This window comes from Propithecus coquereli, unplaced genomic scaffold (genome assembly GCF_000956105.1).
Source record: "Propithecus coquereli isolate 6110/MARCELLA unplaced genomic scaffold, Pcoq_1.0 Scaffold314, whole genome shotgun sequence".
NCBI lineage: Eukaryota > Metazoa > Chordata > Mammalia > Primates > Indriidae > Propithecus > Propithecus coquereli.
Window position 1 is genome coordinate 1,531,252 of NW_012148775.1, and position 17,737 is coordinate 1,548,988.

Genomic DNA, 17,737 nt, shown 5'->3' on the forward strand with positions numbered 1-17,737 from the left:
TTGCATTAGGGCCATTCTAATCCAGTATAACCTCATCTTAACTCGATCATCTGCAAAGACCCTATTTTCAGATAAGGTCCCAAGATAATAATAACAAAATGGCTTTCATGGACTCACATAAATGGGATTTTTGGACAGTGCTAGCAAAGATGCACAGATACTGGGGTTGAAGACTTGAACGTATCTTTTTTGAGGTGATGTAATTCTACCGATACAGGTAGGAAGCAGAACAGAGGGTGTACTGAACAGGAAATTGTGAGCTACTTGGAAATTCATGGGAATACTTGGAGAGAGGTGCCTTCCTATGTTGGATGTGGGCTTGAGGTGTCCCACATGGATGTTAAAGCAAAGACTTCCTCCAGAAAGCTGGAGAATTTAGTCTTCCAGGTGGCTTGAAAATCCCAATTGTCTTAAGTTTCTCAGAAGGTCTTGTAAAAGACCTAGCACACATCCACACGCACACACCTTTGAGTGAAAGATCATTAAGACAGTGACAGAGTGCTGAAATAAATCACTGAATTTGGAATTTACAAAACCTGGCTTCTCAAACAGCCTCCACCGCTAACAAATTACTAAATCCCAGAACTTGCTACAATGTCTACGTTGGTCAAATGGAATTAATAGGTCCACGATTCCAGTCTGTCCTATCTCCCAGGACAGTGTGGCATGAAGCAGGTAAAAATGGAAAGCACTGCTTGTGGAGGTAGCTTGAACCCCTGCTAGGACTCCAGGAGGGGAAATTCTCTAAGAACATTCCTGGGAGTCTCTGCTATTGGGCCTCCTCGTATACCAAAGTAAAAAAGAAAGGAGAGGAGAGGCAGATTAACATTACATTTTCTTCTTTTTGTTTACAAAGATCCAAATTCACCTTTCGCCTTGGGTTGTGGTTTGGAGGGTAATGTAGGAATGGGGTGAGGGGCCAGAAACCCCCACAGGGTGTGCTGTACATGCAGTAATCCTTCTTCAATCTAACAAAGTACAGGAATCCATGAAGGGGGTCCAAATACACATCATCCAGTGGTATTTTAACCTGGAAGCAATTCATCTATAGATTGCCAGCTACCCGGTATCGAGGGAGCCCCGAATTTTACTCTTGCCATGGGCCCTATAATTTGTAAATCCAGTGCTGACATTTTAGTAAAAATACCCAGAAGGAGTTTTCTGAGCGCTAGATGCAACACAGAAAAGCATATTGAGGATATTCCAAAAACGATGACTTTTCCAATAGGTTTTTAATGCCAAACATATGTATTACTGACTGAAATGCGAGTGTTTACCAGATTTTGAGATTTCTCTTCAGTTACCCCAGCTGGTGTCTGACACATTCCAAAATCTTTCTTCTACTTGATATGTCTATTTTTATGTCGCTTCAGATACTTTTCTTTCAGGCAAATTGGGAGGAGAGAATGCTTGTCGCTTCACGTCCTTCAGTTCATATTTTGCATCAATCAACCAGGAATTAAGCATTAAACAATCACTTCATCTCTCGGTTGTCAAATATTTCACTGTTAGGGGATGTATTTGCATATGTTGGCCTCTCCGCATTTAAGGGATGTGGAAACTACCAAGAAACTCTTTTATGATATAACCATGAAAACAACGGCAAGGAAATTATGAGACTAGGCGATCAAAGCCCATGTAAATGAGATGAGGGAGAGAGAAAAATTCAAGTGCCCTGACAATGAGCTATGGCTCAACGTCAGGGCCTGACTCACTGGTTATTCCAGTCAATGCTGACCTAGGTTGGGTTTCCCAAAAGCAGACCCAGGACAAGGGTTTGGATATGAGTAGTTTATTTGGGAGGCCATCCAGGAAGTACCAGAAGGAGTGGAGAATTGAGGCAGGAAAAGGCGAGAAGCCAATGTGGGGTGTATTTGTGAATAGGCAACCTCTGTGGGCAATGGGGTTGTCCGCAACTCAGTCCCGTAGCAGACCTGTTGGGCAGTGTAGAACTTGCTCCAGAGTAGTTCTTCCTGGGAGGCAAGGAAAGAGGCTATTTATCTGCACAAACTCCCCTTAGTTATTGCTTTATGGCTATCCTTTTTTTTGCACTTCTAACCTGTTCTGCTCAAAGGCAGAACACATTCCCTAACTATGTGCCAAGGTGCCTCAGGGTGCCATAGCAAATTTACAGAGGAGGCTAGCAGTATTTTTAATTTTGGAGGGAAACACAGCAATATCTACTGAACACCGTGTGAGCTACCAGCTCAAGGTAACTCCATGTTGTGGGCTTACGTGTGTCCCCTTAAAATTCATATATTGAAGTCCTAACCCCCAAAACCTCAGAATGTGGCCTTATTTACAGATAGGGTCTTTAGAGAGGTAATTAAGTTAAAATGAGGTCAGTAGGGTGGACCCTAATCTAATATGACTAGAGTCCTTACAAGAAGAAGAAATCTGGACACAGATGGGTACAGAGGAAAGACCACATGAAGACATAAGGAGAAGACAGCCAACTGCAAGCCAAGGAGAGAGTCCTCAGAAATAACCAACCGTGCTGACACCTTGATCTCAGACTCCTAGCCTCCAAATTGCAAAAAAAATATATTTCCATTGTTTAAGCCACACAGTCTGTGGTACTTTGTTATGGCAGCCCTAGCTGACTAATACACTCAGTTTCAACATTAGATTACATGACACCCCTTTCATGATATATCTTTGAAATACTGGGTTTTTATCACAGTTGCTGTGATAAAAAGTGAGAACTGTGCAAAAAAGTAATGTGCTACAGAAAATGAAGGTGATGGTTTCCAATCTGATTCCAAGGTGTGAGGAGTTGTCCAGTGCGCTGCCAGGTGCACGCACCCCATTAATAAGCAATTATGGCTATTCAAGAATCAAATATTGTGCTCATTTAGGCAGCACATATACTAAAATCAGAAGAATCAAACACAAATATTATTTTCTTTCAACATATGTGTATTTTTTTTCAAATGGTTAGGGTGTAGATACTTACGAAGTTGTACAGACCTAACTACTTAAAAAATGGGATTCTTAGGATATTTCTCTTGGCTTAGAGGTGCCATGAAAAAATTACTGACAGGCAAAGAGTGCCATGAACCGAGAATGTTTGGGAACTCTTACTGTGGCCCAGAGGAAGGTCTCAGGTGAAAAGGCAGCAAGGAGCTCTCTTGGAAACTGTGAGTGTTGAGGGAGAATGGACTAGGTTCCAACAACGTCTGCTACCATCACTGCCCTCTGTGCCCACAGCAAACTCTAAGCACTAGAAACCCACTTCACAGTGGCCATGGGATCCAGGCGTTATCACTCACTCAGAAGCAGCTGACTTCATAGCATTATGGACCAGTCTGTTGAAGGAGCAGCTGAAGCACCAGCTCGGAAGCAATATACTGCAAGGATTGGGGGCTATCCTACAATTTGAAGTATACACATAAAACCAGAGACCTCTATGTGGCATTGTGTCCCCAATAGGACCAGTACATACATCAGGAATCAAGAAGTGAAAACACAAGTGGTCCCACTGCCCTTCATGCCCAATGACCAACCAAGGGAGTGTGTCCTTCCCATTTCTGCTTCTTGGACATGCATCCCAAGGTGAATCTGTGCAGCACAAAAGATGACCTGGAATGACCATGGGGGGCCTCCAGCTCAGATGTCTCACCAAGAGAATACTGCAGGGAGCATAGTTGATTGACAAGTGCTGCGTCTTTGCATTCACTGCATGCTTTGAATCCCTTGCATGCATTCCACCCCCCAGCTGCTCTCAGTCGTCACTGAGCAGGGTAGGGGTCCTAGAACCAGGGCCCGATAGAGGATTCATCTATCAGGCAACTTTGGCTCTGGGGCTCCCCCTCAGCCTGGCCAAAACTTTCTCTCCGCATTTAAGGGAGAACTGTGTCTCAGTGTGTGACTCTTCCTACCCAGTCCTTCCTTCCTTCTCCCCTGCAACTGGCTCTCTCTGCCCACCCCTCCTGCTGCCTTCCCTTTTATCCTTCACATTTGTTTTCTCCAATAAATCTCTTGCACATCTAATCTCATTCAGGCATCTTCTTTTTGGAAGATCCCAATTGACATACCCTCTTGTACACTCTTTCATTGAGTGTGTGTGTGTGTGTGTGTGTGTGTGTGTGTGTGTATGTCTTCTTTACCCAGCTAGATTGGGACATGCCATAAGACCAGAGAGTTTTTCTTATTAACTCTAGTTAACCCCAAAGAGCACTAGATCATTTTAGAAAATATTTTGGTCCAGATGATCAGAAAATAACAATAGCTAACATTTATTGAGCATTTATTATATGCCATGTACTGTGCTAAATGTTTTATATACATTATATCATTTTAATGTATGTACTATTATCCCCATTCTGTAATGAGAAAATTAAAGCTTTGAGAGGTTAAGTTACTTGGTTAAAGTCACACAGTGGGTAAGTAGCCAAGTTGGGATTTAAATACTGGCTCAACTAGTATTCCATATTGTCTCTCAAGTTCTGTTTGGAAAGAGCCTTAAATGTTACCAAGTCTAATATCCCCCAAGTGATCATTTGAGTCTCTTTCACCCATCAAGAAGCCATGTGGCGTTTGGTTGAATACCTCTAGTTCTGGGGAGCTCATTCCCTCCCTATAGAATAGACCCTTCCTGGACAGATAAAGGAAATAAAATGTATTGAGCCTTTAGTGGGTATTAGGTTCTATACATTTATCATTTTACTTAGTACTTCAAGTAACAGGTATAAGATGGGCATAACCATCACTGTACATGAATTTTATATACATGATAAAATTGAAGCTTTGAGAAGTGAAGTGACTTGACCTAGGTCTTACAGCCAGTAAACAGCAGAGCCAGGGTTTGGACACAGGTCTTTTCAATTCAAGAGCCCTTCCTACTTCCAATTCTCACGTGGCTCTTACAGGTGAATATTAATAAGAAATAAGAGCTCACATGTATTGAGCATTTCCTTTGTGCTAACACTGTGCCGTGCGTGGATTATCTCATTTGGTTTTCATCATAGTCAGTGGCCAAGTCAGTGCAACTCCAGAGCTCACACCTTTTAAAATGATCTGCTGCTGCATATGTACTTCCTCACATCAAGCCAAAACCCTCCTCCTATTCTTTGGGCTCTTACAAAACTAGTTGGGTCCCTTTTCTCCAAGCCTGTCCCACAAAACCCTATGAAGACAAGCCTTTGTTTGTTCTGCTCAGGGCTGAACATTTCCCATCCTATCTTGTTTTCTCATCCCCTCCTCCCCAGCCCTATCTTCTGAACATGATTCCATTTATCTGCATTGTTCTGAAAGCACTTGCTGATTGCTTACTGCTGCCCACAAAGGAAGCAGGAGGACCAAAACTTCCTGTGAAAGGGAAGGTCAGATTCAGTCTGCAGACAATGGTGAGAAAATAATGACTCTCAGGCATCAGCATCGGGAGCTGTGTGGCAAGGTGTTTTACATTCTGTGGAGTGTCATCTTGCAGTAGACGCCTTCTAGGGAGAAGATGAGGCCATGATGATTTCATAATCCTCAGCAGCTCAAGGTTTAGGGATAAAACATGAATCAGATCGATCCAGTGTAAAATAATGCCAAGGAGAAAGCATTCAAATCAAAACATGTGCAATAAATCTGCCGTAGGCTGGGAACCTACCCCATAGGGTTATTGGAAGGATTAAATGAATTAATGTACGTAAAGTGCTTAATACAGTACTTAACGCAAAGCAAGTGATCAATAAAAATTAGGTAATATTAATATTTTCTGTGAAACAAACCCAGCATGGTAAGAACACCTAATTCTTCCTAGGGAACTAATGTCAGGGAATAATAATAGTATCACTTAACTAGGACTCTCCCATGTGCTCAGCCTTTATATACATTATCTACTTTAATTCTTAATAACCTATGGTGACGCTATCATCCTCCTTTTAAAGATATGAAAGCCAAAGCTCAGCAAAGTTAGGCACCTAAGTGGTTAAGAGCTTGGGCTTTAGAATCATACAGTTCTGGCTTTGAACACCAACTCAGGCATTTGCTGTGTGTCCTGGAGCATGTCATTTAATGTCTTTACCTAAGTTGCCTAGTCTCGAAAATAGGATAATAAAACACCTTCCTTAAAGGGGTGCTGTGAGGACTGAGTTCATACATGTAAAACAGAACATTGCCTAGCACATTTTCTAAGCATTCAATAAATGTCATACACACACATACATATATACACATATCTGTGTATATATGCGTATATATGTACATGTGTGCATACTTATATCTCTATATGGGCTTTGAAGGATGAGTAGGAGTTTGTCAGGTGGAAAAAGGGGAAAAGTAGGGATCTCAGTTTAAGAATTGCAGGGCTAAATGCCACCCACCCCAAAGCACAAGCAATCACTCCTGAGTTAGCGGCAGTACAGAACAGAGTTTGAAAGGAAGGAGTCGCTTGTAGTTAGGCAGAGAGGAGGGGTGGGGATCCTCAGTCTTGAGCAGAGAAACCAGTTTGGTGAATGTCCGCTCTCCTGCCAGCCACCAGCTCAGAGCCTGCCTCCCAGCAGCAGAGCAGAGTTCACGACCCCGCCCCCACGAATCCCAGCCAATGAGAACGGCCTCCTCGGCGTCCCGTTGCTAAACAACCCCCTGGTACCCTTCTTTGCAGTTAGAGGTCGTTTACTCTCCCTGTCAGGGCGCGGCTAAGCCCCCGCTGGGGCTGCTGTAGCTCCCAGGCACTCTTGGAAGATGGGGTCTCAGGGCCCCCCATAGAGCCCCCCTTACACTTTGTCACTGGAGTTTTATTTTTTTAGTTCATATTTTATTTTGCTTATAGAAGAGAGAGATATCCCTTCTGAAGAAGGGGAAAGCTTATAAAAGTTTGTAACTTTCCAAAACGTGAAAAATTCCAGGCTTGCCTGATTCCGCCCTATCCGGACTTCCTTCTCTTGTCTGTGAGAGACTCAAATGTCTTGCTTTCCCCATTCCTCCTCAAACAGAAACGCCTTTGGAGTCCGTGTCATCGGGAATAAAGAATCAGGGAGAAATTGCTGGAAATTTTCACACCAGTGGCTGCCGAAGTAGAAGATTCTGAAAAAAACTCTTCCCTTGGAGTCACAGGCTAAAGCCTGAAGGATTTTTAAGATGCCCAACGTACCAGCCACCAAGAAGCTGCAGAGTTCCCCCAACGCAGGGGCTGTCTGGACCTTCCGTGCCCCAGAGAATCCAGCGCAGGTAAGTCTCCCCTCTGTGCCGAAACCGGTCATGTTTTCAAGAACAAGTGAAACAGGGATTAGCCTCTGGACCAACAAGGGAGGGCAAGAGAGAAAGGTCCTGGTGTAGTTAAATTGTCATGACACATTCCTGTTGCTATCAATGGTTGGTTTCGCTTAAAGAATGAAAACACGAACCAGAACAGTGAGCTGGGCCATCCCATTAGCCAGTAATTCCAAAATGATGGAATAAATCAATAGTAACACTGTAGAACATCAGGGGAAAAAATTGTATATTTCCTGCTGCAGAAATTATTTTCAGAGATCCGTGGGACTCGGGGAACATACACAGCCCCTCTCTTTGTGGAGAGGCTGCAGAGAGTCGAACTTTGGGGTTTGAAGGCTGAGCTTGCTGCTCACCAGCTATGGGACATTAGACAAGTGGTTTAGCATTCCTGAGCCTTCAATTCTTGTGTCTATGAAGTTAGAAGAGGAACATCGATTAGGCAGAAACAGTGTGAGGACTAAATGGAGTAAGATATGGAAACTGCCCAGTGTGATGCTAACGCTTGATAATGTGTATATGGGACTTGAAACAGTGTTGTTGATTTGAAAAACAAAGAAAAATTGGTATGTACTGAGTGACGGGAGTCAAGGGTTTCTGTTTTTAAATGATCATAACTGGGTAGGCATAATTATAAGTGTGCCTTTGTTATTGTACTCTCAAACCCCTATGTTGCGTGGATTTCCCAAGGTAGGCAATGGGAGAGGGGCGATGCTGGTCCGTCCCGCTCTGGTGCACCCACGGTGGCACACCCTGTGGCTCACAGAAATGCTCCAGGGAGGAAGACCTGGGGAGTGGGGGCATCAGTACACAGAGTGGAGCTTGAAACTGACCAGTATTTTGCATGTGGGTCCAAAATGTTCCTAAGCTGCTTGTCTCTAAGGTTTAACACATCTCTGCATCCCTCATCGCTCAGCCCACTTAGTGAGGTCACTCTGCAAGATACAGCCTTCCCACCTTTCCCTTCATCTCAAAATGCAGGCCCGAAGTGTGTTTGATCTAGAGCAGCTCCCTCTGGGACTGAACTTCCCAGCATAGCAGGTGGGGGAAAGAGGATGAGAGAAAGAATGAGAAGGAAGACAGACATTTCAGCAGCGAGGATGAGCCTCAGAGCAGGGGCAGAGGACACAAACAGCCTGGGTTTGGATCTGCTTCTTAGCAGCCCTGTGGCCTTGGGCAAGTCGCAGACCTCCTCTGCATCAGTGTCACCGTCTGTAAAATGGGGATATCACCTCCTCGTGGGATCGCCACGAGCATTAAATGAGTAGAGGTATGCCGAAAGCTCCTAGCACAGTTCCTGAGACGTAGTAGAAACACCCCAGATTTTAGTTATATTGCTATTTCATTTATTTAGCAAGGATTTATGGAACCCCTGTTATGTGCTAAACACTTGCTCTTGTGAAAAAATGAGACTTGCCTTTAAAAATCTCACAATCTATAGTGTGTCTGAGACGGTGAGTGAAAGAGATAAGAAACATCATTATAATGCGGGGTGATTAATGATATGCTAGGGAAGTAACATAGGCTGTTGTAGGAGCAAAGAAAAGGGACAGCTAACTCAGACTGGTTTGTACGCGTGCATGCGTGTGTGGAATTTGGGGAGGAATGAAGCCATGTACTCAAGGAAATGCAATAGGGTTTTCCTCCTGGCATAGAGAGATGAAGAGAGTGAAGGAAGATACAGAGGTTGAAATGATCACTTCTTTCCTGGGAGGAGGGTAGTGGGACGCAGGGAAGTCAAGGGACAGGAAGCAAGTTTCCGGGGAACTGTTGGGTAGACTAAGATCTCAGGCACAAAATCCTTATCAAAGTCATTCTGTCCCCACCCCACTTTCTAGGGAATAACGAAGACCCCAGGGTGTCTTTGGCTCACGTGCAACGGATCATGCCATTAGGAATTTCAAGTTTGTAGAGCTACAGTAAAGCATTAATTAGCACAATGTAGGCTAACTAGAGAGTGACAAGGCACAAAAAATATGTAGAGATTAGGACTGATGTCTGCGGTAAATCAAGCTAATAACTGCAATCGTGATGATGATGAGGACAGTTGGTATGCATTGCGTATTCACCATGTGCCACGTTCTGAGCTAAAAATTCTCTACAAAAAATGTGATATTTCAGAATCTTCTACAATCCTTCGAGGTATGAACTGTGACCTCCTCATGAGATAGATGGCAACACGGAGGCTCAGAAAGGACAGGTCTCTTACCCAAAGACACCCAGCTGGCAAAGAACAGAGGTGGGATTTGAACTTGGATCTGTCTGGCTCCAGAGTTCAAGCCCTTTTCACCCCTCCATGCTAATCGAGCCATGATAAATGGTTGTCCTGTTCAGTGTCTCAGGGGCTACAAAAAGAAGGTGTAAGGCACAATCCGTAGTTTCAAATAGTTTCCAGGTTTGTTTGGAGGAAGAGAGGGAGTGACACATAGAAACAGAAAAACAAAATGCCAGGCAGCCAGGTAAATGTCCCATGAGGAGTGAGCCGAGGAGTTATCTGGCATCTCAGAGGAAACAGGTGTGGCCACCCTGGGCTGCAACACTAAGAATCCACTGCATGCGAGTGTTATGGATCACTCTTAGAAAAAAACCAAAGCCCTCCAAAACCAGCCATTTCCCCTTCTCCCAGGCATGGTGGTTACTGTATCATAACCAATGTTAAACTGGCACCTGCCTTGGACAGCATCTTCATGTGTTGTTTTTTTTTTTTTTTCAACTGAGGAAATATAAATAACATATGCAAATCCTCTGTTTGAAGCTCTTTTGTTGAAGAAACCTTCTAGCTTGCCCTTATGTTGGGCTCCCTAATCTGTTTAGAGAGTCCCTTTTTCCTTTGTTTCCCAAGGAAGCACAAGAAGACTAATGAGATTAGACATGGGGGAGGGAAGAAGCAGGTTTTGTGTGGAATTATCATGGACCTACAATTTCTGCCGTGGAAAAGGCTAAAAAACAGAGGTGCTTATAATCCCACCTCCACGCTCTAGAATGGAAATGCAGAAATAGCATTTGGCAAAAACTAGAAAGGTTTGAAATCCTTTATACAAGCTCTGTCTCTTGGTGCCTGAAGTTTATGGCTTGCTGTCATTAAAAACCCAGTGAGAAAAGAAGCATCCCTAATTTGGGCAGATGCTGAAACTTCTAGGAACCATTCTGGATGTTTTGCTCATATCCTAGCTTAATGTTGAAAAGAGCAGATTCCTCAGCAAACTATGTGGGTTTGAACCCCCATTCTGCCACTCAGTAGGTTGTGTGACCTCGGGCAAATCAGTCCCTCTCTGTGCCTCAGTTCTCTGCTCTGCGAAACAGGTGCGTCGCATTTTATCTAATCCAGGAACCCTTTCATTTCAAGGTACATCATCTTCATAATTTTCTTGTGCCATTAAGAAAGAAAACCCTATGAATTAAACCATCACTTGCTTTCAATCATAAGATGTGTCCCAGTTTCAGAGGTGTTTAAAATGCAGAAAGAAAAGGCGTATCTTAGAATAAATGAAATACACCTAAAAATGCTTCCCCGTATGGGGTTGTTGTGGGAATTCGATGAGTTAATATGGGTAAAGAAAGCTCTTAGAACAGACCCTGGCACAGGGTAGATACTATTAAATGTTAGCCATCATCCTGGGGGTGTTCAATCCTTTCGATAACTTCGTGATAGGGTTGTTGTTAACGCCCTTTTGTACCTGGGTAAACTAAGGCTTGAAGAGCTCCAAGGTCTTGTTGTCTGCTGAAAGGTGAGTTGGCAGGTGTGGGGAAAAGAGGGCAAATCAGGGAGAATCTCAGGTATGGGGAGGGCCTGGAACTGAATGCCTCCACCCCCACCACCCCCACGGGAGATGTGGATGGTTATGCTGAGATGAGAGAGAGTCCCGGATGCCCAGCCCAGAGCGCACGCAGCTGGGCTACCTGGAATCAAAAAGAGAACCGACATGTTTTGGAAAGCTTTTTCCCAGCAAGAGAAGCCTTGACTCCCAGCACAGTACGTTTCCAACGCAAACATGAAATGATCTTCTTCCCTGTCCAGATAGGACAAAGTGTAGCCTGAAGAGATAAATGCGGGGCTGTGACAAGTCATCAGGTTTTTTTGTTGTTGTTGTTGTTGTTTTTATTTCAGGGTATTGTGAGCGTACAAACATTATGGTTACACTTTATGTCTTTGCCTCACCCAAGCGCAGGTTAAAGGCATGCCCTTCCCCCCCACAGTGCTCTCCGTGTCCTTTAGTTGCGGATTTACCCCCCTCCCTCCCCCGCCATCCCCCTAAACCCTGGAGAGTATTTCTGTCATGGTTTTGTTAGAAGCGAGCTCAGTGCCTGAGTGATCTCTCTGGCCTCTAATTACTAAGACCACGCCCCTTGCTCTGAATCACTGATTACCCTGCATAAAATAAAATAAAATATCTAACGACCACTTGAGATTCAATTCTGGAAGAATCCTAGCCGGCTATACCTCCATTTTTCTTATCGCTCATGTTGTAGGCCAGAAAAACAGCAATGAGTTCTTTTCTCTCTCCAAGGGATTCTTCTGGCTCCATTGCTACTGCGTGAGATAATTGCAGAATTCAAGGTGTTTTTTTTTTGTTTTGCTTTGCTTTTTTCCTTTGTCTAATGCTTTGTACTGGTGATACTTGCTTTAGTGCATCTTGCTGTGTCTAATTGCAGGCCTGTTCAACAGGCGGCTCCCCTGCCTGGGAAATCAGGATGTGGGGGGAGGAGCATGTTCATTACCTCCTGACACAGGAAGAGCGATAGGCACTGTTCATGCTGGAGACAAAAGGAAGCAAGCTCTTTGTCCCATGTGCAAAGAAGCAGCTGCTCAGGATGGGGTCGGGGGAGGGTGGAGTCTCGTTGATGTGATAAGCTCAGTGACTAGTTAGGAGCTCTGCTTTTGAAGTCAGGCAAAAGTGGGTTCAAATCCCCTTTCTGATACTCTCTAGTGTGAGATTCTGGGCAATGGGTTGAATAGGGTCTACTGCACTGATGCTTTGGAAGGATTAAATAAATAATGCACATGAAATACTGAGCACAATACCCAGTGCAGAGTCAATCCCCAATAAGTGGTGACAGTGGTTACTGTTATTACTTGTGCTCCTCTCCCTTCTCTGCTGGACATGAGAGCTGCAGCCATCATTTTGAAGATGTGGTCAGCTCAGATACGCAGCCTAGAGGAAACCGACTATTAACTATACAGTCACAGAGTGAGGCCCATCATTAGTGAGGCCAGCTCCCAGCTTAAAGGTAGAAGGGAAGAAATAGGTCGAAAGATATTTTTTAGAATTGATGTGAGAGTATATTTGCATGAGGGATGAGGGACCTTTCAGGAGAGAGTTCATCCTGATGGCGAAAATACTTAACCCAGTTAAAAACCTTAGTTGTAGAAAAGGGGGTGCCCGAGCATGGCTTGAGCCCCCTGGATTTAACGCTCAGCTCGGTCTCATTGCTCAAGTTTGAATCCCAGGGAGAACTAAAAGGTAGTGAGAAAAAAAAATGAAAGGAAAACACGGTATCGATTAGGATCTTTTCAGCTGCAAGTAAGAGAAAAACTGAAAAGCAGTGACATGAACAAACATGGATTTATTTTTCTCATGTGAGAATCTAGAGGAGGATGGCTGCTTGCCTTGGTTCAAGAGCTCACTAATGTCAGGCTGACAGGGCCTTTTCCCTCATAGTCACAGAATGGCTTCCCCAGCTCCAGGCAACACATCCATGTTCCAGCAGAAAGAGGAGAAAGTGGAGAGTAAAAGCTGTGTGTGTCCCTTTTGTGAGGCACAAATTCCAGGAACCCCCCTAGCATATTTTCTAATATGTATCATTTGTTGGGACGGTGTCCCCTGCCTTTTCTAGCTGCAAGAATGGCTGGGAAAATGTGTATCTAATATGAGTACAGAAAGCAGGGACGAGGGAGAAGTAGTTATATTTGAGATGAGTATTGGGTTGACTATTCAGCAGTGACTTGCACAGATAATTTCACAAAAACTCAAACATCGGGGGTCCTAAGCCACACATTGGGTAACCCAAAAAAATAGACAACCCTATTCCCTACCCCACACAACAACTGCTCAGGGACCTCAAGGACATTTGTCCATAGTGTTGCCTTACGAAACTCATCAGAGGACTGTGGGGGCCAGGGGCAGAGTAGACTCCCCAAATGGGAACATTCATTCATTCATCCAATATTTACTTAGTCCAAGCATGTGCTAAGCATGGTTCTAGGTGGCGGGATACAGAAGTGAATAAAGACAATCGCATGGGACATCACTCGGAAACTCCAAAAAATATACTTACAGGAAACAACACAAGGAGGGCTCTGAACCTGTGTCACATGTGCCATCTCTATTCCTGTGCTTCCCATCTGTCTGCATTGTTTGGCGAGGCTTGAGGAAATTCTGGTTAGATAAATCTTTGCACAACTGTGGAAAGAGACCTATTCTTGACTCCCTTTCAATATCCCCCACAGCCAGCTGTTAAATTCAAAAGCTGCAAAAATTCATCTGGGGTTCAGTGGCAAGTAGCACTTACATAAAATCTGACAGAAGCCAATTAAACCTTTCTTGGACTGAATAAAACCAACATATTTTTTTCAGAGATCTTTCTGACAGCTAAATTCAAAATCATAATCGTCGGTAATGGGATACTTTCTATCACGAGATGGTGGCATTTTCCCTTCTAAATTCCTGTTTTCAGACTCTGCTGAGAAAATTTCTTGTGGGGCTCAATTTCGATCTAATGTATCTCTGCCTAAATTGGAATTTATGCAATCAGTAATTTTGTTTAATAACTTGAAAGTTAGCTGTGTCTGGTGATCTGCTTGCAAGCCCGGAAGTGCCTCGAGGTTTCTGGATTTCACAAAGTGGAAAGTTTATACAGATGGGATGGTTTCTGGGATAGGTTCAGCATCATCAGGGTTTCCATGGTGGGCTGTAGCGTGGTGGCAGAAAGGACAGAGAATATGCCCCCACTGTAGCCTGGCATATGGTCAGGGTTATCTTCTGAGGTGTATGTTGAATACCTGCCATGTGACAGAAGTTTTGAGGGCACTAAAATGAATCAGACCTGTGGTCTTCTCCCAAGAAACCCATAGTTCTGTTGGAGAGAAAATTTATAAAGAAAGGCAAACAATATATATGTAGGAGGTTGGAGGTAGAAACAAGTTCTATCACGGGAAGAGATGTACAGTGAAGCCATCTGATCCGAATCTTGAATGTTGGCTGTATATGGGCTTGGAGTAGTCCAAGACACTAAGCCAAAGCTAGAACCCATTTTTTTTTTCAAGCCTGGGCCTTGCTCTGTTGCCCAGGCTAGAGTGCGGTGGTGTCATCATAGCTCACTGCAGCCTCAAATTCCTAGGCTTAAGCAATCCTCCTGCCTCAGCCTCCCAAGTAACTGGGACTACAAGTGTGCACCACCACACCCAGCTAATTTTTCTATTTTTTTATGGATGGGGTCTTGCTATATTGTCCAGGTTGGTCTTGAACTCCTAGCCTCAAGCAGTCCTCCCACCTTGGCCTCCCAAAGTGCTGGGATTACAGGCATAAGCCACCACACCTGGCCTAGAACTCATTTTCTAAGAGGGCATATTATCATTCTCCCACAGGGAACAAGTTCTTTCTTGGTATCCTGTCTGACAAAATGCTCCTCCACAGAGCTCTAGCAGATCAATCTTTTCATACACTCCTTCTCCATCACAAAGTTACCCAAGTTTCTATCTTAAAGGGTTGCCAAAATAGGGAAGACTTTGTTCCATGAATTCCCACTAAAGCTTTAAATAATTGGAAAGGATTAACATGTAACTTCTTTCCAGGTTTTCAACAGAGCTGAGTTTCCCAAACCTGGCACTATTGACACTTTGGGCCAGTAGGCTGTCCTGTCCTGTGCATTGTAGGATATGTATGGAGCATTATCCCTGGCCCCTACCCATTAGATGCCAGTAGCAACCCCCTAGTTGTGACAACCAAAAATGTCTCGATATTGCCATATGTCCTCAGAGGGCAAAATTATCCCTCGTTGAGAACCACTAGCAGAGGACTGCTAAAGTCCTGAATACCTTTCCCCAGTTGAATGCTTATCTGATGGTGAAACCTTTCCCATCAAAATAAATTATGCCATCATGTACCCAACTGTTCAGGTAGAAACCCAAGCTTCATCTCTGACCTCTCCCTCTCCATCACTCCTATGTCCAATCAACTGCCATAGGGTAGGTGGTCTACAGACACTACATCCTTCCCCAGGGCCACTACCTGGTCCAGTATAACACCATCATCTCTTGCCTGGACCATTCCATCAGCCCCCTAACTACCACACTCTCTACCTTCCACCTGACCCATTCTCTTTCAATGCAAGTTCATTGTCATTCCCTTGGTAAAAACAATTCAGTGGCCTTCCATTGCCCTCAAAATGAATATGAATATCTCTAATGAGGTTTAAAAGTCTCTGCATGATCCAGACCATGCCAGGTTCTCCAGCCTCATCTCTCATCACTTGGTCACTACTCAGGAGCCAAACTGGTTAAGCATCAGCCTAACTGTCATTTCTTTCAAAAAGCCTTCCCTGACCACCACCTCCCAACCCAGCTCCTCAAGGGCAAGAAATGTGCCAGCTTTTTTGTTGCTAGAACCCCAGTGTCCTGCAGGACCTGCCACATGATTGATGTGCAGTTAAGCCTTGGACAAGTAGAAAGATCTTTCTGGGGCTCTCTTGTTTCATAGGCAGCCAGTAGTTAGCATTAAAGCCAAACCAACCCCGCTTGGGACAGAAAGAGGAGCCTGCAGTTAAGTGGAACGTAGGAATGGAATAGTTTGGAGCAAGCTCTCAAGACCTCCCCTCAATTAGCCAGATCCTTATTGGTTTTCTAGGACAGGATATTTCCAGAGCCTCGAATGGTGGTGGAGCAGGCATTAGGCCTTGCCTGGAATTAGGAAGCCTGGCTCCCAGTTCTCTCACTACCTGAGAGACTTGGGACAAACCCCTTAACCTCTTCGGTTTCTCATCTTCATGTGCAGAAGTGGGGAATCTAACCTGGAAATGTCTGGGCTCCCTTGTTGCCACATTGCTCTAGAGAGCAAAATAATGGCTACCACTTCTTGAGCATCTATTATGCACCAAATGCTTTGCATATTATTAAAATTAACTCCTCAATCTTGTGGGGTAGGTTCTATTATAACTTCTATTTGTAGAAACGAGGAAACCAGGGCTTGGACAGGTTTCACAACCTACCCAGAGACACCTGATAAGCAGGCATCAGAGTTGGGATTCGAATCCAGGACCAAATAACCCCAGGAAGCCTGGGGTCTTAAGATGAGGCTGGCAGGCTGCAGTAAGAAGGGGCAAGTACCTCTCTAAAAAGGGCATCTGTAAGTGCAATTTTTAAAGAATACATTTAGAAAGCCTCCGGCGGAAAGGAAAAAGGAAAGTGCCAGTTTTATCTGTAGGCAATGCAAGCAAGAATGTGACTGTGCCCGTGACCACAGACAAGGACATTTGCATTTTCTTGAGCTTTTGCTAAAATATGCTAGCAAGTTTCTGGCAGAAAAACATAGCGAAGGATGGGGAAAAGAAGAGGAAAAGAAAGCAAATGTGGCTTAGACACATCTTTCTAAATAATGCTCATTTCAATGAAGATTTATAAGCCATTTCTAATTAGAGTCACATTTCTAAGAAAGGCATATTTTGATCCCAGGTCAATACACTGCCAAGACCTGCTAGATAAAATGAAGAGGAAGACAGGTCTAGCTAATGAGGAATGAGGTTCTGAGGTGTGTGTGGCTGAGATGTTGATAATCATAAACAGCTTAATTGGGTTGAGTAACTTGGGTAAATATCGCATTAAAGGATTCACTCTGAATCCAAGCTCTGACCTGCGATTTTTTTTTATTCTCTACAAAAAAAATACCCTGCATCATAATTGCCTGTTTATTTGTCTGATCTTGCTGCTAGACTTGGAGCTCCTTGAGGAAGGCAACCATGCATTGCTCACGATCCCAGAGCTCAGCACAGAGGCTGGCACTGGGAAGATGTTCGATATTCTCTAGTCTCGGTTCTCAGGACCAAGGATAGCTCCACGTACTGAGGGAGGCAACACATTCCTCAGGCAACCAGAAATTCCATTTGGACGAGGACCACGCGTGTTTTATTTACAGTGTATCCCCAGTACACACTGGGTACTCTGTAAATATGGACACCATCCTAATACTTGCTATGTGATCTTGGGCAAGTGACTGTCTGTGTCTCAGTTTCTTTATCTCCTGTATGGAAATAATATCAGTTCGGGTTGTTGGAAGAATCAAGGATAGCTCCAGGCACATAGTAAGTGCCTGTTAAATGTTATCTCTTAATATTTCCTCTTAGGGATCGAAGCCAATGGCTCCCAAATATCAAGAATTAAACCATTTAAATACTGACATTTCCAGAGATGACTATTCTTATGCTGATCATTTTTATGCAATCAGGAAAAGGCAACCAAAGGGATAACGTGACTAAAATGTTGCATTTCCAAGAGCCCTTGAAGAAAATGCCCGAAAGGCAATTAGCACATGACTGTCGCCTG

General features: G+C 44.0%; 1 protein-coding gene across 1 annotated transcript in view; it reads left to right on the forward strand.

Annotated features, from left to right (window-relative positions):
- Nucleotides 1–7,071: 7,071 nt before the first annotated feature.
- CCDC60 (coiled-coil domain containing 60) overlaps nt 7,072–17,737 on the forward strand; it is a 169,287-nt gene continuing 158,621 nt past the window's right edge. Inside the window, exon 1 of the mRNA XM_012650156.1 lies at nt 7,072–7,161. Within this exon, the coding sequence (XP_012505610.1) occupies nt 7,072–7,161 (90 nt within the window). The remainder of the gene's footprint in view (nt 7,162–17,737) is intronic.